General features: G+C 33.3%; 2 protein-coding genes across 3 annotated transcripts in view; both read left to right on the forward strand.

The window, feature by feature from the left end:
• The window catches only part of LOC132737839 (uncharacterized), a 41,779-nt gene extending 23,400 nt beyond the window's left edge, over positions 1 to 18,379 (forward strand). Inside the window, exons 1-2 of one of the 2 annotated variants that reach the window (XM_060725194.1) lie at positions 11,368 to 12,026; positions 15,583 to 18,379. In XM_060725194.1, coding sequence (XP_060581177.1) covers positions 11,503 to 12,026; positions 15,583 to 16,408 — 1,350 coding nt within the window. In that variant the 5' untranslated portion in view covers positions 11,368 to 11,502 and the 3' untranslated portion in view covers positions 16,409 to 18,379. Of the gene's footprint in view, positions 1 to 11,367; positions 12,027 to 15,582 lie in introns of those variants that run through there. The other variant, XM_060725193.1, reaches the window with a different exon arrangement.
• Positions 1,048 to 23,347, forward strand: LOC132737841 (uncharacterized). The gene is made up of 2 exons (XM_060725195.1): positions 1,048 to 1,467; positions 22,115 to 23,347. The coding sequence occupies exon 2, from the start codon at positions 22,146 to 22,148 to the stop codon at positions 22,941 to 22,943; it is 798 nt and encodes a 265-aa protein (XP_060581178.1). The 5' UTR covers positions 1,048 to 1,467; positions 22,115 to 22,145; the 3' UTR covers positions 22,944 to 23,347.
• Positions 23,348 to 24,281: the final 934 nt, after the last annotated feature.

Below are 24,281 nucleotides of genomic sequence, written 5' to 3' on the forward strand. Positions count from 1 at the left end.
TCAACCAATTCACTTGAAATGAACAAGTCAGTTCACCAAAACTCTTCTGGAGCGAGTTTCAAATAATTTTCCTCTAACTCCTCATAGCGGTCATTTCCTTCATTCATATTAGTACCAATGCCAAGGAATGAAAGGTCGAGAAATGCGTAGAGATTTGTGTTACGCTGTTGGCTAGAAATAAACGTCTCTAAAATAATTATATGATTATTATATTTTAATAAAGCAAACAATTATGGTTGCAAATACAGTGCTTTTGCAATAAAAATGCTCCATGTTTTTTTTATTAGGCCCAAACATTCATTCTTATAATGTGATCCAGAAAAACTAAAATACACAAGATCATTCCAGGCATCAGTATTTATATGGCACAATACTGTTGCAAAAGGTTATGTAGGAGGTTTGTTAAACGATAGCGAAACAGAAGCATTTTGTATTTTTTCATCATTTTATGCTATTAACATTTTCACAATGTTTAATGCAAATAAAAGCTTTTGTCATTGTTGTTGTCATTTAATAATTATAGAATAGTTATAGTATAGTATAAACATAGAATTTATTCGAATGAATATGAAATATACATACATGAATCATGGGTGGATTATGAAAATAATCATTTTAAAATTATGAAATAGATTTTCAAGACGAATTCTGGCATGTTTATGTTTATAGAATGGAAAAAAATGTTAGTAATACTTGTTGAAGAGTGATTCCAGATTTAAAAACAATATGCTAAATTTCGAAAAGAAACAATTAATATTATTATCCATGTTTTCACACAAAGTAAAAAATGTAATATTAAGAGCACGTATTGTTTCCATGAAAAAAAACCTGGAAATATATATTTTGTTGACACTTATTTGTACCTCTGTAAATCGATAATAAATATCTTTTGTTTAAACGCTACCTTCTTGTATTAATAAATATTTTTTGTCATAAGTGTATTGATTTTTGTTGATATTCTAAAGAATATATACTTAAGTTGTACGGTCTATTTATTACGTATTTCGGTTAGAGATGATGAAAAAACTATCGAAGATACAGGTTCTTACATGAGTGCCAGGGGAAAGGCGAGAGGAAATATAGTAAAGATCAAACTGAATCGGTGGTATATAGTATTTCTACATTAAGTGTTACAGCGGGAGATGAGAGCACTACAGATTCTGGAAGTTCTTTCCTAAGCTTGCAAGAGGCTCAGAGTGACATTACAGAAAGTACTGTTAGGAGTCGCAGTCAAGAACGTAAGCCTGACGTGAACCAATTAGAATCAGTATTCAATTTACATCGTAGATCCAATGGTAATGAATTTCTTTGTGAATATTGCCTTCAAGATTACGTTAAAACCAAAGCCACACACTTTTGTGAACTTTGTGGTAACAATGGGAAGAAACTGTGCTGCAAATGCCTAAGATTTCATGCTAAGTTTACAAATCACCGAGAAGTGACTTCACTTCTTACAAGAACGAAAAGGTGAGCATTTATATACAACGTAATAATATAAAGTTAGTAAACCTAAAATCGAGTTGTTGTTGGTTGGTGTTTTTTTCTTTTTGGTATAGTAATTTCTAGTAGCACTTTAAAATAACTCGTACAAAAAGTTAAATAAAACTTCGCCACGCACCCCCTTGCTAATTGGCGTGTTTTCCCCCCAAGACTCCGCCAAGCGGAGAGTCGAGAATTAACAAGTTAAAATGGAGGCGGCGCGGAGCGAAAACACGCGGGCCGCGGGGCGAAGTTTTATTAATTAAACTACGCCTGCGCCCGGCTTATTAGCGTATTATTAAACTTTGTCTTGCACACCTGCCCGCCGTATTATTTCTTAAATCTCGCTCTGCACCACAACGAGGGGAAGATTTATTGATTTAACTTCGCCCGCTCCCGAAAATTATCGTGTTTTCATTCCGCGCCATTTAAACTTGTTCATTCTTGACTTTTCGTTAGGCGGGAAGCGGGGGATACGAATGGCACAAATCAGCCACATCAAGTATCTTTGATTTCAAACATCATAACTATCCAATTCAAATGAGCCTCGAAAACGTTCTTTTTTGGCATTTTTAAATGTGTTGTGTCATCGTTGATATTGTCCAGTTCAAAGATCTTGTCTTCAGTTTGTGGTGTATGTTTTACCTGTACTTTAACGTTTACAGAAATTACGTCCTGAAGAATACATACGAATCAATTACAACATTTAAAGTTATCAGATATCACATTCAAACTGCTCAGATGCAATAAATACACTCAAAATAATATATGAGTGAACAAATTATACATGTCCTGAAAAGTGGTCACTTCGAAATTGAAAGACTTGTTTTCTAGATGGGGAATTGCCGTTTGCGAAATGACGTAACATTTCCTGGCCAACAGGAAATTTGATTCTTACAGCGTCTTTTCCATTGGACATTTACAGATATTTTGGCAGTGAACAATTTAGCCCTGCCTTTCCTATTCATTGCTAGATCAACTGCTCACAAACAGTACAGGTATCCCAAAAAAATCCATGCGTTTTTTATGTAAACCAGGTCAACTAGGGACTAAACAATAATAAAGTGTAGCAATTGGATTGCCAGTCAACCATTTTGCATAAAACAGTAAAAAGCGAAAAGGTCTCTTTAAATTGAACGAGCGAAAATTGGGTTTTCAAACGTTTCGTTTTTGGGGATATACCGTAGAAAAAATAACATCAGACCTAAAGAAAAGGAATGAGGCTGTTAAGCAGTAGTAAAGCTGATAAGATATGCCAGATATAAATTTTTAACTAAAACCTAATATTTCTCTATTAAATGATATAGAAAAAGGGCTCGCAATATCTGATTATTAATAAAACATAAATCCATAAATTCCATTTAACATCTGTTATATATTCAAACAAATACTATTTTGTTACTGTGGAGCAATGGTGAAAAAATGTATGTTTTTTCCATAGTAAACAATTGTATTAGTGTGTAGGCCGTAGTAAAAACACACTTTATGATAGCCAGGTACGAGATTGCGCAACATTTTTAACCCAAAGATCTTATTGTAAAAGCTCCGAATCGCATAGGTTGGTGTTCAACCTGGGTAACATCAACTCAATATATTTCCTTGTATGACAAAGCCATATTTTTGCACTACTGGAAAACCGAAATTGCTACCCTTTGAAAGGACATTACATGCACAATTGTAGTTCAGAAAAACACAAAGGTCACAATCAATATGGCAACCAGGTCATTATTCTCATGAATGATCTAGTAAATTGAAGATTTTCCTCGATATATATAATATATATATATAATTATATATACTATACATATATATATATATATATATATGAATTATATATATTATATATATTAATATATTTATATATATATATTATACGTATACTTATATATATAGCCGTCTGTGCACATTCATATCTTTTAAGTTTGTCTATTACAAAATATGTTTGTCAAAAGGATACATAATAAGCAAACACGAATTTTTAATCACAATTTCATTTTTTTTCATATTTTTTGTATATGTTACAGTTCTGACTCTACCGAGGATTGGAAAAAAGTCATGGTAAAAGAAAAGTCAAAGTCAAACCCATGTCAGCTAAAGAAATTAACAGATAAAGATAGTAAATTATGTACCGCCATCAATTTTGCTAAAATGAGAAATGGCAATTTGATGATTGCCGACTTTGCAAACAAATGTATGAAAGTATTCTTCTTCGATACTTTACTATTAAAAGAAGTATTTTATCTAGAAGACCATCCGATGTGTATCACGTGTATTCCTGACGACATCGTAGCTGTTGCATATCAAGAAACTCTGTGTTTGGAGATATTTGAGAGGAGGCATGAAACATTGAGCATCTACAAAGAGCTGGGTCATTGTAACGGACTGAAGTGCCTGGATGAATATTTGTATTTTTTAGGCTCATGCACAGTATGCATATACTATTTACAAGACCGGGAAAACTTACAGCTTGTAAGAAGTATAGATATTAAACCAATTGGCATTTATAAACCAGAACAAATTGACATAGACGAATTTGGTGACACGTTATATATCTCCGATGCAGGTTTCGGGGTATATATCTTAAATAAAAGTGGAAGAGTTCTTAACAGTATACTCGTACACGGGGCAAGAGGAATCAGTTCTGATGGTTTGAATAAAGTGTTTGTTTGTCGTTTTGACACGGACGAAGTGTTAGAAATCAATCAGGAAACTGCAAAAACAAATCCTTTTCTGTCGGTGAAGCATGGAGTGAACGTACCTTGTGCGGTATTCTTCTATCGTACAAGAAGGCGACTTTACGTTGGCATGCACAATAACAACTATATTTTATACGCTGACATTTTAGATTGATAAAGTAGTATCATAATTTGTTGTGTGTAACAATATATATGTCAAAGGTGCTAGTGGCATTGATTTTACCTAAACGTGTTTAACCTTGCAATAAAATATCGATATATTAAAAAAAATCCAAAAATATTTTTTTTAGTTATACTGTTATAGACACGAAATTTATGGCCGGGCGGTAAGGCCGTCGGATTTTAAGTATTTCGTAGTCAAGTCCGAAGGAAGAAACCATACAGGTTCGAAAGATGAGACCGTCATGACATGTACGTTGTAACCTGGCATTTTCATATTTAAAATTTTGGAAACAAAGTTATTCCTCGGAAGCATTAATAACAACAAACTTACATGAAAATTGCAGACTCGTTTTGATTGAGTCTATATATGAGGAATAATGAATGAGTGCAACATGCGTCACATTCCTAGCACCGGCTTGAGCAGTACTCAATACTACACTTAATAGTGCTGGCACCAATGATCCCGAAGGACCAGAAAAAATATAACAACACTGAAGTGAAGTACGGGACAACATTTTACAGCTGCCACACGGCATTTGGCACCTGCTGTTGTGGTCAACTGTCTATGAGCAGAGCTAGAGACTAAGGAGGGGACTAAGACATATCCCCTTTCAAAAGTCCAATTGGTTAGTTCCGCCCATTATTTTCTCGTTAAGGGCACACACATTCTTTTCAAATTAAATAAGAATCCCTAAAGAAAGCCCCAAAACGGCCCAAAACAGAAAAGTTGCAGGACTAAAACCAGGGGAGGGGTATGTCAAAGGCAAACAAAGGGACCACCCCCCCAAATAAATCGACTTAACCCAAAAATTCCCAACTTTTTAAACATGAATTTTGAACAATTTTGGGAATTTTGAAAACTCCTGCAGAAAAATTTTCTCTGGGGGTTTTCATGGAATTTTCAAAGTGGAAAAGGTTTTAAAGTTGGCCATTACCATGAATTTTAGGGGTTTTAATGGGGTTGGGCCCAAAGTAAAAGAATTTTTGGGTGTGTGCCCTAAACGAGAAAAAAAGGGGGCAGAACAAAAATAAAAGGGAAAATTTTAAAAAGGGAAAATCGGGAGGTTATGAAGGGGTCGATGAACCCTACTTTTTGCTTTTTAAATGCTGACTCGTAATAGCGTATTTTTCCATCTCCAAAAATTTTCCTGTATGCCTTTTTGATATATTATCTTTTGACCTAATATTATGTGATTTAATGTTCTTTCATACTGGATTGGGATTGCTCTTTGCTCCATTATAGGTAGACCGCATTTGATTAAAAGTATTTTCATTCACTTCAGCAGTCATCAATCCAGGCACAGTAAACAGCAAATATTTTTAAAACCCTTCATTGCAAAAACTAATAAAACCCCAAATGTTACATGAAAATGAAATATTCCTCATTGCATTAAAATGAAGTAACCCTTTTTTTTTTAAAACATTTCCCCCAAAAGCGTAAACTGAAAGTTCAAAGGGTTTTTTTGAATCAATCATCAATTTCACGTAGCCCTTTAAGTCTTTAATCACAGGTTTAAAACTTGTGAAAATTTCTATCAGTTTTGATTTTTTTTTCGTAATTTGATTGCTCCACCAAGATCACTTCCTTTAGGGCCAAGATATTTAATGACATGCAGCATATGACTGTTTAATACCTCCTCAGCCAAATGGTTCCTCATTTTGGACTGAGTTGATGGAAATAAGTATTCGTTTGTGTATTTGATCTGCCCCATTGAAATCAGTCAATGAACATCTGCCATTGAACAGTTTTATTAAAGGCCAAAGTGAGAGAAGACGTGTAGAGGAACTGAGGATAAAGATTTTAACAGGTTGTTCTTGATTTCCTTAAATACATGGGGCACATTTATCATGAATATCATTGAGTCTAAGTTGTTTTGACTGGACTATGTATCATGATTTGAAACATTGCATTTCACAAATGATCTATTACACTGAGCTCCATCCATACATGCGTATATTTTTCCCTTTCAGAAAATGTTTGGGAAATTTTTTTTCAAAATGCTTTCCCCCAAAATAGTGAAAAACAGTTTCTGGGCTTAAGTCCCCTCTGTTTTTAAAAAAAGGCCAAAGGAAATTTAAAAAAAATGAAAATTTAAAAAAAGATCAACCAAAGGGAAAAGGGGGCGTTTAGTGAAACCCAACAAACCCAAAAACCCTGGGCCCAGGAACAAGAAAACCCGGGGGAGGGGGGACAGGAGACCCCAAAAAAAAACAGGTCAGGGGGACAAATCAGAGCAAAGGAAAAGGCCCAAACACTAAAATGAAAAAATTTAAATTTGTAAATGATAAAAAACTCAAAGAAAAAAAAATAAATTTATTGAAAAACAAAACCCCTAAAAGCCCGAAAAAACAAGTTGGAGAAACAATGTGCCAAAAAAAATGTTTTTCTTTTTCGTGCCCCTCCCCCAAAATATGGGAAAGGTTTTTACCTTCAGAACCAATTTCCATAAGCCCAGAAAGTTCCACAACATCACCATTTTTGTTAATTTAAAGATCCGTCTGATGGACATTTCATTCAATATAATAATTCCTGACCAGCCCTCATTTGGTAGTGCTCTGCGTTTAGCCTCAATTTGCATCCACTTACAATATATCATTGTCAAAACCAACATTATTTTTAATTCTATTTTTATATAAAATTAACATCGATGGTGAAGGTAACAGTAGAAATTTGCTATCCCTGAAATATAGTTAACAAGATTAACAAGAAAAGGCGGCGTTCAATGAACCTCATACACCACTTAAGGCAAGCGGGTATTACACGTTCATTGAACGCCGCCTTTCCTTGTTGATCTTGCTTATCATATTTTAGCTCCACCTTCTTCCTCGAGGCTCCAGTTTACAACATTAGTGTCCTGATTCAAAAGTATATCAATCTTTTTCTCACTTCACCAGGAAACATGTTGATTATGCTTTCCTTTGTTGTACTTATTGGTCTTGAATAACCACCGTTTGAACACATCTGCAGATGTTTCTGAGTCAAACAGTTTAACATTTCATGTTTAAATGTTGCGTTCTTCTTGGGCCGGTGCTGGAGGGCGGTTTGCACTTTATAGTGCCGTCCATGAACGGGCTCAATCAAACCGAGCCTGCAACATTTTTCAATTTTGCAGTGTAGGGCGTTCTTTCTGGATTCTTGTTTTCTCTATTTTGAACTACATATATATTCTTTGTTTGTTTCCGTGGTGTTTCATTGTTTTATTACTTGATTTTAGTATCGTTGGCTTTTTTGCAACTCAATTTTTCAGCAGAATTTAAAGGCACAATAAGGTCACAAAGTATTGATCTGGGTTTTCTTGGCTGGTTATTACATACCTTGAAATTTTCAATTGTACGGTAACGGCTTACGATCACAGATTTTATCAGGGGTAAGGCATAACATAGAGGCAAAAGACTTGCCACTTTGCACACAGTATTCATGCTTTGTGTAGAAAATATGATAAACAAGATTAACAAGGAAAGGCGGCGTTCAATGAACGCAACCCCCATATGACCCAGCAACAAGAACCAACGGCAAGGAGCCCAGGCGGACCCCAAACATAAAAAGGACAGGGCAACGACACGTTAATCATTAAATGATAGAAAGTTCATATGTGTCAGACACCCACCCAACCTGCTTCTAAATTGGCATTTTTTTCATTTAATTTCCATGTACCAATTTTATAAAAAGTTATTAGTTTGAATATCTTACAGTCATTTACTTCATACTCAATGTCATTGTTTTGAGTCAGAGATCTTTCTATCTTAGACTCGTGGTAACGGATTCCAATGGCAGGTGATCTTTTAAGATTTGAAAATAAAAAGTGTCAGCTGTAACTGTAACTTTATACCGTTGAAGATGGTCTCTGCTGTCTGCTTTGTTTTCCGATGTATTTTAACACATTTGGAAATAAGGCTGAAATATGGGCAGAAAATTATTCATCTTATAACCTCCCTCAAGTGTCCCAAATTGAAAAGCATTAAATAGCACTTGTTGGTCTCTCTTTGAATCATAGGAGCCAACAAGTCTGGCCAACAGCCTGAAACATAAAAAATAAGATACATTTTTCGATGACTAAAAGTCTTAAAATGTTAATAATTATATTTCTCTAAAGCTGTTTGGACTATGTTACAGCTCAACACTTTTTTTGCTTCTTTTAATTTTTGGCCACTTTTGAAGTTAAATATTTTTGTGTGGAAGACAAAATGCCCATTTTAAAAGGGATACATGTGCAAACTTTGTTGAATTCTGCTTAAGCCGGTGCTAGGGGGCGTGGACGGTAGTTTGCACTTTACAGTACCGTCCATGAACAGGCTCAATCAAACCGAGCCTGCAACATTTTCAATTTTGCCGTGTTGGGCTTTCTTTAGGGATTCTATATTTATCTATTTTATATTTCTCCTTTCTGAATTCTTAATCCAATATTCTACTAATGTACTCGAAATGAATACACTAAGCAGTTCTAGGTGCAAATAAATCTCCTTATGGAAAAAAACAAATTGAGTTTAGTTATTACTATTTTGCTATTAAAAGACATAACTGCATGTTAAGCTTCGACAATTTACACCTGAAAAACGTATTTCACCTAGACGACCATCCGGTGTGTATCACGTGTTTCCCCAACAACACCGTAGCAGTTGCATATATAAAGGTTTTATGTCTTGGAAAAAATTGAGGAAAGTCACGAAAGATTGACAATCTACAAGGAAATGGACAATTGTAATGGACTAAAGAGCGTTGGGGAATACCTATATTACTTACGCGGTACCTCATGCACTGCCTATATATATCACCAACAAGCTTCAGAAAACCTTTCACATGTAAGAACTATTGAATTACGACAATAAGGCATCAATCATTAAGAACAAATTGACGTACACACCATATAAATCAACGATGCAATCCTATATTTGTATGTTTTAGATGTAAATCTATGTATGTATGTACGTGCGTACCTACCTACCTACGTACATACGTACCTACCTACCTACCTACCTACCTACTTTCTGTCAATTTAAATATGTATGGTATTACAGGTAATAGAAAGAGCACCGAAACACGAGGCTATCTGCTTTGTTCCATCAGATTGCTGAGTGTTTTGGTGTTCTTTCTCTTTTGTATCATAGTCAAACATAAAAACACGTTCCTTGTTGTCACAATATGAAACCCAAGAAAAAAGTAATCAATGAAGGAGCTTCTGAATATCATATTTCTGTCGCGTTTCCTTTCTCTGCCGTCAAAATAAGTAAACCCCAGCAAAAATGAACCAATCAATGGGCATGCTCAGGAGTGCGGGTAACTAATACCTGCACTGCAAATAACGCACTGTGCATGTACATGTATATATACGATTTAACTCTGACGCATTTTCAACAGAAAGGTCCTCAAACTATGATACAAATCTTCCATTATGAACCAATTCACTTGAAATTGACAAGTCAACAAGTCAGTTCATCAAAACTCTTCTGGAGCGAGTATTTAGTGTGTGTCTCTTCTAACTCCTTGCAGCGGTTATTTCCCATAATCATATAACTAGCAATGCCGAAGAATGAAGGGTCGATAAATGCGGGGGAATTCGTGTTTCCAGTGGTGGCTACAAATTAACGTCTGTCATATAAAATAATTATATGACTTATTTATTTCAAAAAAAATCAATAAAATTTTGTGCAAATACCGTGTTTTGCGATAAAAATGCTCCATGTTCTTGACAATATTAAAACATTCAGTCTAATAATTAAAACTAGAAAAACTAAAAATGCATAAGATCATTCTAGGCATCGGTATTTATATCATACAAAATTGTTGCAAGCGGTTTTGCTTTTCCTATGTAACGAATAAAGTTGACTGAGACAGATAAACTGACCTCTACCTGGTTTTATGAGTGTCATATGGGTTTTTCAATATGAGTCTCATTACATATATGCATATTCAAATCTACGTATTTTAATATTTCTTTGACAATTACTTTTGTATAAGCGTATTAATAAACTTATTAAGTAAAACCCATAATTTTCCATTATATTTCATGTACATGTATTGGTTTCATGTATTGTTTGCTATAAATATGTTACATGTTTTATGCAATAAATATATTTAATTGAACATATATGCATATATGAATAAAATAATATTATTATTATTATTATATACTAAACTTCTTAAGCACTTTTTTCATGCACATTGACACGTTCAACAGTACTGTAAAGTATAACCAAATAAAAGATACAATATTTAAAAAAATAAAATAAAACATCAATATTGCTCAAGTCACAAATTCAAATCAAATATAGTTTAAAAAGTTAAAAAGACCCACATGAATGATAAAATACAGGTAAGAACATAAAAATGATCAGTCCAAATAAAACCTCTTAAAAAGTGAGTTTTAAGTGCTCTCTTAAACACTGTTAGAGTTTCACAGTTTTTAAGTGGTCTAGGTAGATATATACTAATCCGTGTATTTTTAAATGTTTTGTAAATACAACAAAGATATGTAAACTTAAAAATTAATTTGTAATATTTATTTAAGTTTGCGGTACATAAACTGGGTTTGCATATAAGATTACATTACAGACAGAAGCACTTTGTAATTTAAATATAATAAGGTAGTTAAAGCGCAGTAAAAAGATAGCATTGTATATGAATATGAATTATATTGCATGGATTATGGGTGGATTATGAAAATCATAATTCAAAAAAAAATGAAATAAAGTTTCAATATGAATCTTGGCATGATGACGGATATAGAAAGGAAATAAATGTTAGTAATTACCGGTACTTATTGCAAAGGGTGATCACAGATTAAAAACAATATGCTTAATTCCGAAAAGAAACAATTAATATTATTTTTCATGTTTTGCAACAACAACAAAAAACTGTAATATTAATAGCACGTATTGTTTCCATGAATAAAAACACTTTAAAATACATGTATATATTTTGTTGACAGTTATTGTGTAGTGTTTACCTAATAAATATTTTCCGTTTAAACATAAAGAGATTTTTATGTCATAAGTGTACTGGTATTTTGTGGATAATGGAAATAATATTTACCTTAGTTGTACAGTCATTTAAAGAATTCAGTTATAACATTGGATAATTGCGTTTGATAAATTTGTGTATTTGTATGTGCCTAATATCTCATTGTTTTTAATTCTGCTATTCTCAATATTGAAATTACTGTGCATAATGGCAGAAGGAGGTGATCGCGGACACTCTGGCGATTCTGATTTAAAAAGTATCTCGACATTAAGTGTAAGAGGTGGAGATGATGATGAAGAAACTATCAAAGATTCAAGTTCTTATATGAGTTTCAGAGGAAATTTCGGTGAGGATCAAACTGAATCGGTGGTATGTAGTATTTCTACATTAAGTGTTACAGCGGGAGATGAGGTCACTACTGATTCCGGAAGTTCTTTCTTAAGCTTGCAAGAGGCTCAGAGTGACATTTCAGAAAGTACTGTTAGGAGCCGCAGTCAAGAACGTAAGCCTGCAGTGAAACAGTTAGACTTTGAATTCATATTACACTCTAGATCCAGTGATAATGAATTACTTTGTGAATATTGCCACCAGGGTGAAGTGAGAACCAAAGCCACGCACTTCTGTGAACTTTGTGGTACCAATGGAAAGAAAATGTGCTACAAATGCTTAAGATACCATACGAAGTTTTTAAGTCACCGAGAAGTGACTTCACTTCTTACAAGTACCGAAGGGTGAGCATATATATACTACTATGATGTTAGTTAATAAAAAAATCTAGGTTTTTTTCTTTTTTTTTTTTTTTTTTTTTTTTTTTTTTGGTATAGTTATTTCTACTAGCACGTCAGAATGGCTCGTTGAAATGTAAGGCTGTAAATAAATGGCGAAAACTTCACATAATAGTAGTGCATTAATAAGAATGCAAATTATTTTCTATCATTTTCCGAAACCTTGACGGCTGAATTTGACGTCCCTGTAAAATATTAGGTCGCTCGTGAGTGTTTCATTGTAAAGCGCGTGATTTTTAAAACCATGAACATAGAATTAATAATAATTATGGCGTCTTTTGACGATTGTGGCCTTCAAAAATGCGTGTCCTGAAGACGAATAACAAGCTTAAAAGACCAAGATTAATTCACAGCGAAACCGACAAATCAGCGACAGTTCATATGTCTGCCGACTATTTAGATAGAGGGTAACTGGTTTGTTGTTAACAGCTTAACAGTAACCACAGAGTCGAATATCATTCTCTGTAAAAACAGATGTCGCCGTCCTACTCAATGGTTAGTGAAAACAAGAGCACAGAATCTGTTTATATTTACATGGTAAATACGCTCCTGTAATGACATACATAAACACTAATAAGACACGGAAAATACAAACAATTAACAATACAAATTCAGATCCACAAATAAATATAAGGCACTAAAGACAAACGTTTACCTGTAGATATATCAATAAAAAACTACAAAAGGATGATAATAGTTTTAAAGCATAAAAGGCTGTTAACATTTGTATTCAAAATATGGCGGATATCGATTACTCGATAGTGATTGACAGAGAGGAGGTTAATCGAAATAAATAAAGTAAAAAACGAAAGTATAAGGAGGTCCGACTACACTAACTATAAACTACTACTACATTATAAACTATCTACTTTAGTTTGGTGTTCAAATTATTCTTTATTATTATGTAGTTATGAATATTTTATATTATTGTTATTAGTGTATGATTGTTATTAATGTAGATACGTGTATATAATCATGTAGATAAGGTACTTTTATAAATAGTGTATGTTTAGTTTGTGTAAGTGTGTATATATCGATTTATGTGTATAAATGCGTTTATCAAATAATTCCACCTATGACACGGACAATGTATGAGTCTTTATCGCAATGAAAATATACATTGGTAAATCGTATTCTGATAGAAAATAACAAAAATAATACTTATTTAGGATTTACTCTTACAGTAGCGTATAAATATAACTTATTTTACGTGGGTTTTAGGATGAGCTTTTCTAGCACTTGTGAAAATTCTAGAAAATCCAATCCCTGCAAAACGGTGCTTGCATTTCAGTCTAAAATGAAAAAAAAACATCTGTGTTTGTGTGATCATTCAAATCACACGAAGCTTTAGAACCGATAATGACGTTGAGATGAGCTACATTTGGTCGAAACCGGTATCGTTTATTTTAAACGTCATCAATATCCAATCGAAATAAGCCTAGAAAACCGTAGACTCCTTTTTTCAGCATTTCAAATGTGTTGTGTTATCGTTGATTTTGTTCAGTTTATAAAGTCTTCTCTGCTACTTGTGGTATATTCCTTATCCGTAGTCCTAGACATTAAGTTCTGAAGAATACACACGAATTGATAACAAGTTGTTAAGTCATCAGATATCACATTAGATTTACACAGATGCAATAAAAACACTTAAAATAAAATATAAGAAAACAAAGTATACATGCTTTGAAATGGGTCACTTCAAGATTCAAAGATCTGTGCGTAAAATAAGCCCACCAGTAGGAAAATGATTCTCTTTTTCCCTGGACCTTTACAATAAAGTTTTTGATGTGAAAAAGCCATTCATTTTCTATTCATTGCTAGGTCAGCTGCTGACAAACAGTATCACAAACAAACGCATGCGCTCTTTTGAGTAAATCCGGTACATTAGTCAAGATAGCCAGTAAGCCAATTTGCATAAAACAGTAAACAATTGAAAGGTCCAATTGAATTAAACAAGCTAAAGGTGGAACAGTTTAAAGGTTTAATTTTTAGAGCTAAACCGTAGAAATAAATAACATAAGCCGCAAATGAAAGCAATGACGTTGTCAAGCATATCTTATATATTCAAATAACTAGAAATTTATCCATAGGACACGGTGCCCCCCACACTCCACTGTTTTGTCACTCCACAAAACTTTCGGGGGCTACACGTGACCATAATTGAAAAATGAAAATCTTTTACTAAGTGAATGACAAAAATTCTACAAATATTGAATAATTCCACAAGCAAACCCTAAGGTGCATAACTACACAGGCTGTCCAATATTCTTGTATATTTTCAGGACTACAGGTCAAATACTTTTGAGCTATGCATGAACAAGTCTATAATTTATACTTAGTCAAGGGGAATAACTCTATCAAAACTGAAAAAAAACACATGCAAAACCCTAGGTGTACAGCTTCACAGTGATGTTGATCATCATTTCTGTAAAGTTTGTTGATTCTAACTCGAACACTCAAGGTACACATTACACAACATTTCTGCATGGTTTTTACTAAGTCAAGGGCAATTACTCTACAAAAACTGAATAAATCCACAAACAAACCGCCAGATGCACAACTATATATGCCGACAAACATTTCTATAAAGTTTCATGACTATAGGTCAAATGCTTTTAAGATATACACAAAACACGAATGATCTTGTAAAGGAAATACTATGGTGGCTGATTTGTGCCATTCGTGTTTTATCCCCGCGACCCCGCTAAAGTGAAAAGTCGAGAATTAACAAGTTAAAATGGCGGGGGCGCGGAGCGAAAACACGCTTATTAGCGGGGGCGCGCAGCGAGGTTTTATTTATTAAACTTCGCCCCGCGACCCCGCTAATTAGCGTGTTTTCGTCCCGTGACCCCGCCGTTTTATTTCTTTTATCTCACTCCATGCCCCCTCGGGGGAAAGTTTTATTTATTAAACTTCGCCCCGTGCCATCGCTTATAAGCGTGTTTTCGCTCCGCGCCCCCGCCATTTTAACTTGTTAATTTTCGACTTTTCGTTTTGCGGGATCGCCGGGCGAAAACACGAATGGCACAAATCAGCCACCATAAAATACACAGCCGTTTTCTTTAAAATCTATTAAAAATAGATAAATGATCATTATTATTTTCCTCGAGCAATATATAAAAGAAAAAAAATAATGGAATAAAATGAAAAATCGTTTTAATTTGTGACAAGAACTCCTGCAAACAATATCCTTAATAGAAAGCTATTACCTACCGCTTCCTTAGCTGTATTGAAGTACATACAACAATAAACAGTATATATCGGCCGTGCCGATGAACAAAGAAAAAAATGCGGGATCTATTTAACGGTTAATCGATATTTTTGGAGTTCATTATAAAAGTGTAATTTTCTGTAATTCTAACTTAATTGGGAGTAGAAATGAGTTCGCTATAACCGGGAAAAATATAAAAGGGCAAAATTCAAGCATATATATATACAATAATCAAACAGTAATTTTTAATCACGTAATAATTCATTTTCATGTTCTTTATATATATTACAGTTCTGACTCTACCAAAGATCGGGAAAATGCCGAAAAGCCAAAGTCACGCCCATGTCAGCTATTTTATTGTAACATTTTAACAGATAAAGATAGGAAATTATGTACTGCCATCGATTTTGCTCAAATGAGCAATGGCAATTTGATGATTGCCGATTATGCCAACAAATGTGTGAAAATATTCTACTTCGACACTTTACTATTAAAAGAAGTATTTTATGTCGAGCACCATCCGATGTGTATCACGTGTTTTCCTGACAACATCGTAGCTGTTGCATATAAAGATGCTCTGTGTTTGGAGATATTTGAGAGGAGGCATGAAACATTGCGCATCTACAAAGAGCTCGGAGATTGTAACGGACTGAAGTGCCAGGGTGAATATTTGTATATTTTAGGCTCATGCACAGTTTGCAAATACTATTTGCAAGATCGGGGAAACTTAAAGCTTGTAAGAAGAATAGATTTAAAACCAATTGGCATTTATGAACCAGAACAAATTGACATAGACGAATTTGGTGACACGTTATACATCTCCGATGCAGTTTTCGGAGTATATATCTTAAATAAAAGTGGCAGACTTCTTAACAGAATACCCGTAAACGAGGCAAGAGGTATCAGTTCTGATGGTTTGAATAAAGTATTTGTTTGTTGTTTTGACACTGACGAAGTGTTAAAAATTAATCAGGAAACTGCCAAAACAAATTTGTTTCTGTCGCTGAAACATGGAGTGAACGCACCCTGCGCGCTATTCTTCGACCGTATAAGAAGGCGGCTTTACGTTGGCATGCACAATAACAACTATATTTTATACGTTGACATTTTAGATTGATAAAGTTATAACATAGTTTGTGGTGTGTAACTAGTAGTAGAACTTACACGTGTGTTTCAATATTTTATCCTGCATGTGACAAAAATGCTCTATGTTTTATATTTAGAAAACATATATGGCGATATCAATGGACTAAAGAGCTCGGATGAATATGTGTAATTCTTAGACCAATGGAAGATACCACTATGTTTATATATTTGAAAAGACCCGTTAACTTACACGATGGAAGAATTATAATTTCCACACTGTCTTTCATAAACAAGGTAAAACTCGCATAGACGAATTCATCTTAACTAAAGGTGCAGAAGTGCCGGACAGTATGCTTAAACGCGTCAGTATCCGTTTTAGTAGTTCAAATAAAGTGCTAGCTTGTTGATTTTATTCTGTAGAATAAAATTAATAATAAAGAATAAATTTAAGGTTTAAAAATCAGTCACAAAATTGTCAAAATTAAGCCAGTCTTGTCATCGAAACATGGATTGAACGTACCAAATGCGGTAATTCGTATAAGAAGGCGGGTTTACGTTGGAATGCGCTGAACAACTTTATGTTAAATACGCTAAAATTTTAGGTATGACAAGGGAAGTAGCGCTTACACATTTATTTCAATAAAGTTGGCTAGATTTCATGTTCTTGAAAATTATTATAAAATCATTCTTCAGTAGAAAAACACCAGGTAGATATGAAATACAATTTCTCAAACATGTTCCCATGTTACATAGTGACAATTGTTTTACATTGACAGGATGGATGACTTACTGTACCAAATATTTATAGGGCGTCGAAATAATAAAATAAAGGACGGGGTTCAGCTGTCGTAATTGACCCCAACTTACTTCCAGGCAATCAGAGTCAACAGATTATACGTTCCTCTTTCAAGATATCCATTACTTGCACGAGGATGATGCCCCTAGTGACAAATATTCGACATACACCAAACATCTTTTTTTTAATTACAAAATAGCCTTTTGAAATATCTACATTAATGTGCAGATTATTTGAACATTCAAAAAACCTGTGACAGTAGCTTTGTATTTTATTTCTGATTTGTCATTGTTATATATGTAACCTTCCTTTTGATAAAAGAACTAGTACCTCCTTGATATTCTTGCTTCATCAATCCAATCAGTTTACTGGACTTGTTCTTCTTTATATTTGGATCATGTAAAGATTCAATAATGCAACTTTTTTAATTTTACCGTGTTTAGTGACTTTTAGGGGTTTCTCTGTAGACTACCTCTATGGATTGCAATGAGAAGTATGAAAATTTAGCAACTGAAGTACGGCTGTGATGTCAGTGTTTGCCTCTATGTTATAGACATAGGAAAATCATTATCACTTCCAGCTGTCCGGATCTTTTTTTATTATTATTATTTTTATTTATTATATTAGGTTTACACTTTTATAATTCACTTTCTAACTCTTTCACCAACTTTGTACTTTAACGCTTTTTGTAGATCTATATTGTACAACACTATTTGAATGTAATGTTGTGTATGTAATAAAACAGTATTTCTTTGTAACTAGTATTTCCGGAGAAGTTCACTAGGAAGAGTATAATGATGCAACATGTACTCGACTGGTTTAAAAAATGCATTTGGTGTTTCTTCATGTTCTCGTCAAACACTCATGCCGTTTTAAAAAGATTTAACATTGGTCGATAGAGAGCTCACTACTTCGGTAAACATAGAGATAATTTCTTTTTATTGGTAAATATTGCTAACAAAGATGTTTTAAAAAAAGAAAAAAATTGTGTTCTTCTGTTTCAAAACTTTCCATTGTTGAATAGACATTTGTCTAATTTCGAAAAAATTATCTCAATTCAGTTTTATTCAGACCATATGGTTTATCTCCATGACGTATGAATAAAAAGTATAATTTATTACATTTATTTCCAAGTATATTTGATTTCTTTCTTTGTTTTCTTATTTTTAACGTTAAGATTTTGTTGTATCATGACAATAACTAATGAGAAAAAAAGAAAGGATTTGATTCACAAAGAATCAAAGTTATGTAATACATTAAATATAAATTTATAATTATGTATTTTCTAAGAAATAATTTTAAAAATACAGTTGTATTAATGAATACTTTTCAATAAACTAAGCTATTATAAACATGTAATATTTCTAGGAATAGTTCTACAACCCGCGAAATCAATAATTGCTGCAGACGATACCTTCTTTTTTAATATCATTTAAATGACTTTTGAAATGAATAACATAAAATATGGAATATGTTCTGTTTGTTACACAAAGCATATTACCTATTTCTGTAATGGGTGGTATCAAATTATTAGGTAACTTGCAAGGTGTCCGTTAATTTGTTCGAAAGTGACCACGTCTGGATGCATTGTACATGAATAGAAACATATATTTGTAAAAATAACAGTTATTTTACACCTTTATATTACACATTCTCAGTGCTTTTATAACCGAGCCATGTATATGATTAAAAACGCCTTACTCATGAATGTTAAATATAGGAATATGTTATAAACGTTAATTTTCAACTATCAGTCGATCAAATTACGAATCATTTGTTTTATTTTAATTCGTAACATATTATTCAAGCATTGAACATTCTAGGGTATTGTACCCAATGATTTAATATGCGTTATCTACATGCTATAATCTAACAATCTATTTCCGATTTTACAGAATGATAAATGGGGTACTGATGTAAACGCAATACAATCCATTCTTAGACGTAAGTTTTTATTGTTGAAAACTTGATAAAATAATGTTTTCTCTAAAAAAAAAAAATTTTTTTTAAATAATTTCTATATCTTAGCAGCAGTAGGGTGCGAAAATCGAACAGCTTTATACGAAAATCAGCACCGGAAGTTATTTCCGCTTGAAAAAATAACATGAGTAATCTTCCTTATTTTATCGTGTAAGAATCAAAATAATATCGGTCTAAGTGGTGTTTATCGGCTATTTAACGCCGGTTTTGTCGTTTTGAAGGGAAAAGATTAACCACTCAGACCTAATTAAGGCCTTCGTGGTCAATTCATACGCATCAAAAAGCCAAACTGGTGTTAAATAGCCGATAAACACCGCTAAGACCGATATTATGTTGCAAACAGTTTTGCTTTACCTATGTAACGATTTATAGGTATAAAATAGAGAAATTTGAAATCCCTACACAAAGTTCAAAATGGCAAAATTGAAAAAGTGTTAACTTGATTGAACCTGTTCATGGACGGCACTGTCAATTGCAAATAACCGTCAACGCCCCTTGCACCGGCTTAAGCAAAAATCTACATATAAACATGAAAGTGGTAAAAATTTGAATTTAGAAAGTTGAATGATATACATAAACCTTTAAGTTTTGAATATATGTTTCTCACTACATATTTGCATATATGATAGATACCAAATTATGTTTTTTAAATATTTTGTTAATAAAGCTCAAAATATATATTAACTTGAAAACGATTTTGTAATATATAAAGTATGCGGTGCATAAACAGGATTTTGCATAAAAGATTTTACATGTACGTTTGTTGAACGATACCTTAACAGAAACATTTTGTAATTTAAAAATTATAGGGTGTTACTGTACAGTATAAAGATAGCATTTCTTTGAATAAATATGAATTATACATGCATCGATTATGGGTGGATTATGAAAATAATTATTTCAAAATTATAAAATAAATTTTCAAGACGGATCTTGGCATGATGACGGTTAAAGTAGGGAAAAATAAATGTTAATATCACTTGTTGAAAAGAGTGATCACAGTTTTAAAACAAAATGCTAAATTTCGAACATTATTTTGCATGGTTTGATACAAAAGAAAAATAACTAAATGTAATATTAAAAATAAACTGGAAAATATATTTTTGTTGGACCTCTGTAAACAGATAATAGATATTATTATTTAAACGCTGACTTCTAAGATAGATTTTTATGTCATAAATGTATTGGATTTTGTAGATATTGTAAAGAATATTTACTTTACTTGTACGCTCTATTAAGTATGCATTAAAAACTTTACAGTTATAACATTGGATAATTACGTTTGACAAATGTGTGTATTTGTATGAACATAATTTCTTTTTTCAATTCTGCTATTTTCGATATTGAAATTAATGCACGTATTCATTGAAAATAATGGCAGAAGGAGGTGATCGTGGACAGTCTGGCGATTCTGATTTAAAAAGTATCTCGACATTAAGTGTAAGAGGGTCGGTTAGAGATGATGATGAAGAAACTATCAAAGATACAAGTTCTTATATGAGTTTCAGAGAAAATTTCGGTGAGGATCAAACTGGATCGGTGGTAAATAGTATTTCTACATTAAGTGTTACAGCGGGAAATGAGAGCACTACTGATTCCGGAAGTTCTTGCTTAAGCTTGCAAGACGCTCAGAGTGACATTACAGAAAGTACTGTTAGGAACCTCAGTCAAGAATGTAAGCCTGCAGTGAAACAGTTAGGCTCGGAATTCTTATTACACTCTAGATCCGGTGATAATGAATTACTTTGTGAATATTGCCTCCAAGATGAAGTGAGAAGCAAAGCCACGCACTTCTGTGAAGTTTGTGGTAACAATGGGAAGAAACTGTGCTACAAATGCCTAAGATTTCATGCTAAGTTTACAAATCACCGAGAAATGAATTCACTTCTTACAAGAACGGAAAGGTGAGCATTTATATACATGTACTTCTTAATAATATGTAGATAGTAAACCTAAAATCGAGTTGTTGTTTGGTGTTTTTTTGTATAGTAATTTCTAGGAGCACTTCAGAATGACTCGTACAAAAAGTAACACTTTAATTAAATGGCGAGTGCTTTACAAAACCAATTGTGCAGATGCGTCTTTTAACGTTCATGCGAATAAAAATAAAAACAAACAATATCACAAACCATGCGGTTCTTTGTGTAAACCAGTTCAACTAGTGGCTATGCATGAGTCAAGTGTAGCAATTAGGTTGCCAGTCAACCATTTTGCATAAAACAGTAAACAGCGGAAAGGTCAGTTTAAATTGAACGATCGAAAATTGGGTTTATTTAAACGCTTCATTTTGGGGATATACCGTAGAAATAAATAACATCAGACCCAAAGGAAAGGAATGAGGCTGTTAAGCAGTATTAAAGCTGATCAGATATACCAGATATAAATTTCGAACTAAAACAAACTATTTCTCTATTGAATGATCTGCAATTTCTGAATTTTAATAAAACATAAAATCCATAAATTCTATTTAACATATGTTATATATTCAAACAAAAACTATATTACTGTAGAGTTATGGTGACAAGACGTATGTTTTTCCCTAGTAAACATATGAACCGTAGTAAAATCACACGTTATGATATTAGCCAGGTACGAGAATGCACAAATTTTTTAACTTGAAAATGCTACAAATCGCATAGGGTGGTGTTCAACCTGCGTAACAACAACTCGGTATCTTTTCTTGTACGACAAAATTATATTTTTGGCACTACTGGAAAACCGGCTCTGTAACCTTTTATGCATAATTGTAGTACAGAAAAACACAAAGGTCACAATCAATATGTTAACCAGGTCATTATTCTCATGAATGATCTAGTAAAGTGAAGATTTTCCTCGAAATATGCAGCCGTTTGTGCATATCATATCTTTTAAGTTGGTCTATTGCAAAATATGTTTGTCGAAAGGAAACACGAATTTTAATCACAATTTCATTTATTTTCATGCTTCTTGTATATTTTACAGTTCTGACTCTACCAAAGATCAGAAAAAAGTCATGGTAAAACAAAAATCAAGGTCAAACCCGTGTCAGCTAAAGATTTTAATAGATGAAGATAGTAAATCATGTACTGCCATCGATTTCGCTCAAATGAGAAATGGCAATTTGATGATTGCAGACCATGCCAACAAATGTATGAAAATATTCTACTTCGACACTTTACTATTAAAAGAAGTATTTTATTTAGAGGACCATCCGATGTGTATAACGTGTTTTCCTGACGACATCGTAGCTGTTGCATATCAAGATGCTCTGTGTTTGGAGATATTTGAGAGGGGGCATGAAACATTGAGCACCTACGAAGAGCTGGGAGATTGCAACGGACTGAAGTGCCTGGATGAATATTTGTATTTTTTAGGCTCATGCACAGTATGCATATACTATTTACAAGACCGGGAAAATTTACAGCTTGTAAAAAGTATAGATATAAAACCAATTGGCATTTATAAACCAGAACAAATTGACATAGACGAATTTGGTGACACGTTATACATCTCCGATGCAGCTTTCGGAGTATATATCTTAAATAAAAGTGGAAGAGTTCTTAAAAGTATACCCGCAAACGAGGCAAGAGGTATCAGTTCTGATGGTTTGAATAAAGTGTTTGTTTGTTGTTTTGACACTGACGAGGTGTTAGAAATCAATCAGGAAACTGCCAAAACAAATTCTTTTCTGTCGGTGAAACATGGAGTGAACGCACCCTGCGCGCTATTCTTCGACCGTATAAGAAGGCGGCTTTACGTTGGCATGCACAATAACAACTGTATTTTATACGCTGACATTTTATATTCATAAAGTTATAACGGAATTTGCGGTGTGTAACTATAGTAGTAGAACTTACACTTGTGTTTCAATGTTTTATCCTGCATGTGACAAAAATGCTCAATGTTTTGAAATATTTGGAAAACATATATGGCGATATCAATGGACTCAAGAGCTCGGATGAATATATGTAATTCTAAGACCCATGGAAGGTACCGCTATGTTTATACGTTTGACAAGACCCGTTAACTTACACGATGGAAGAACGATAGTTTCCGATAAACAAGATAAGCTTAGACGAATTATCTTAACTAAAAGTGGAGGAGTGCCGGACAGTCTTTTAAACGCGTCAAGTATCCGTTTTGATAGTTTAAAGAAAGTGCTAGTTTGTTGATTTTATTCTTTAGAATAAGAATAAATAATAAAGAATAAATCTAAGGTTTCTCGTCATCGAAACATGGATTGAACATACCAAATGCGGTAATTATGGATCGTATAAGAAGGCGGGTTTACGTTGGAATGCGCTGAACAACTTTATGTTAAATACGCTAACATTTTAGATTGATATAGTAAAGTATGACAAGGGAAGTAGCACTTACACATGCATTTTAATAAAGTTGGATAGATTTCGTGTTCTTGAAAATATCAGTAGAAAAACACCAGACAGATATGAAATACAATTTCTCAAACATGTTCCCAAGTTACATAGTGACAATTATTTTACATTGACAGGATGGATGACTTACTGTACCAAATATTTATAGGTCGTCGAAATAATAAAAGTCAAGACGGGGTTCCGCTGCCGAAATTGACCCCAACTTACTTCCAGGCAATCATAGTCAATAGATTATACGTTCCACTTTAAAGATATCAATTACTTGCACGAGGATGATGCCCCTAGTGACAAATATTCGACATACACTAAACATCTTTTATTCTAATTACAAAATAGCCTTTTGAAATATCTACGTTAATGTGCATATTATTTGAACATTCAAAAAACCTGTGACGGTAGCTTTGTATTTGATTTCTGATTTATCATTATTATATATGTAACCTTCTTTTTGATAAAAGTACTAGTACCTCCTTGATATTCTTGCTTCATCAATCTAGTATACTGGACTTGTTCACGATCACGTAAAGATTCAATCATACAGCATTTTTAATTTTACCCTGTTGAGTGACTTTAAGGGGTTTCTCTGTAGATTGCTTGTTTGTTTGTTTGTTTGTTTGTTTGTTTGTTTCACTTATCGCCTTTTCCCAACAGTATTTCAGTCATACAGGCGGGTAGTTTCCTACCATCGTTCCTGGAGAGTAACACCAGTATGAGACCAATACTAGACTACCTTCCTCCGTGCTAAACTACCAAAG

Source organism: Ruditapes philippinarum, unplaced genomic scaffold (assembly GCF_026571515.1).
Source record: "Ruditapes philippinarum isolate M1 unplaced genomic scaffold, ASM2657151v2 ctg125_1_1_1_1, whole genome shotgun sequence".
Taxonomy (NCBI): Eukaryota; Metazoa; Mollusca; class Bivalvia; order Venerida; family Veneridae; genus Ruditapes; species Ruditapes philippinarum.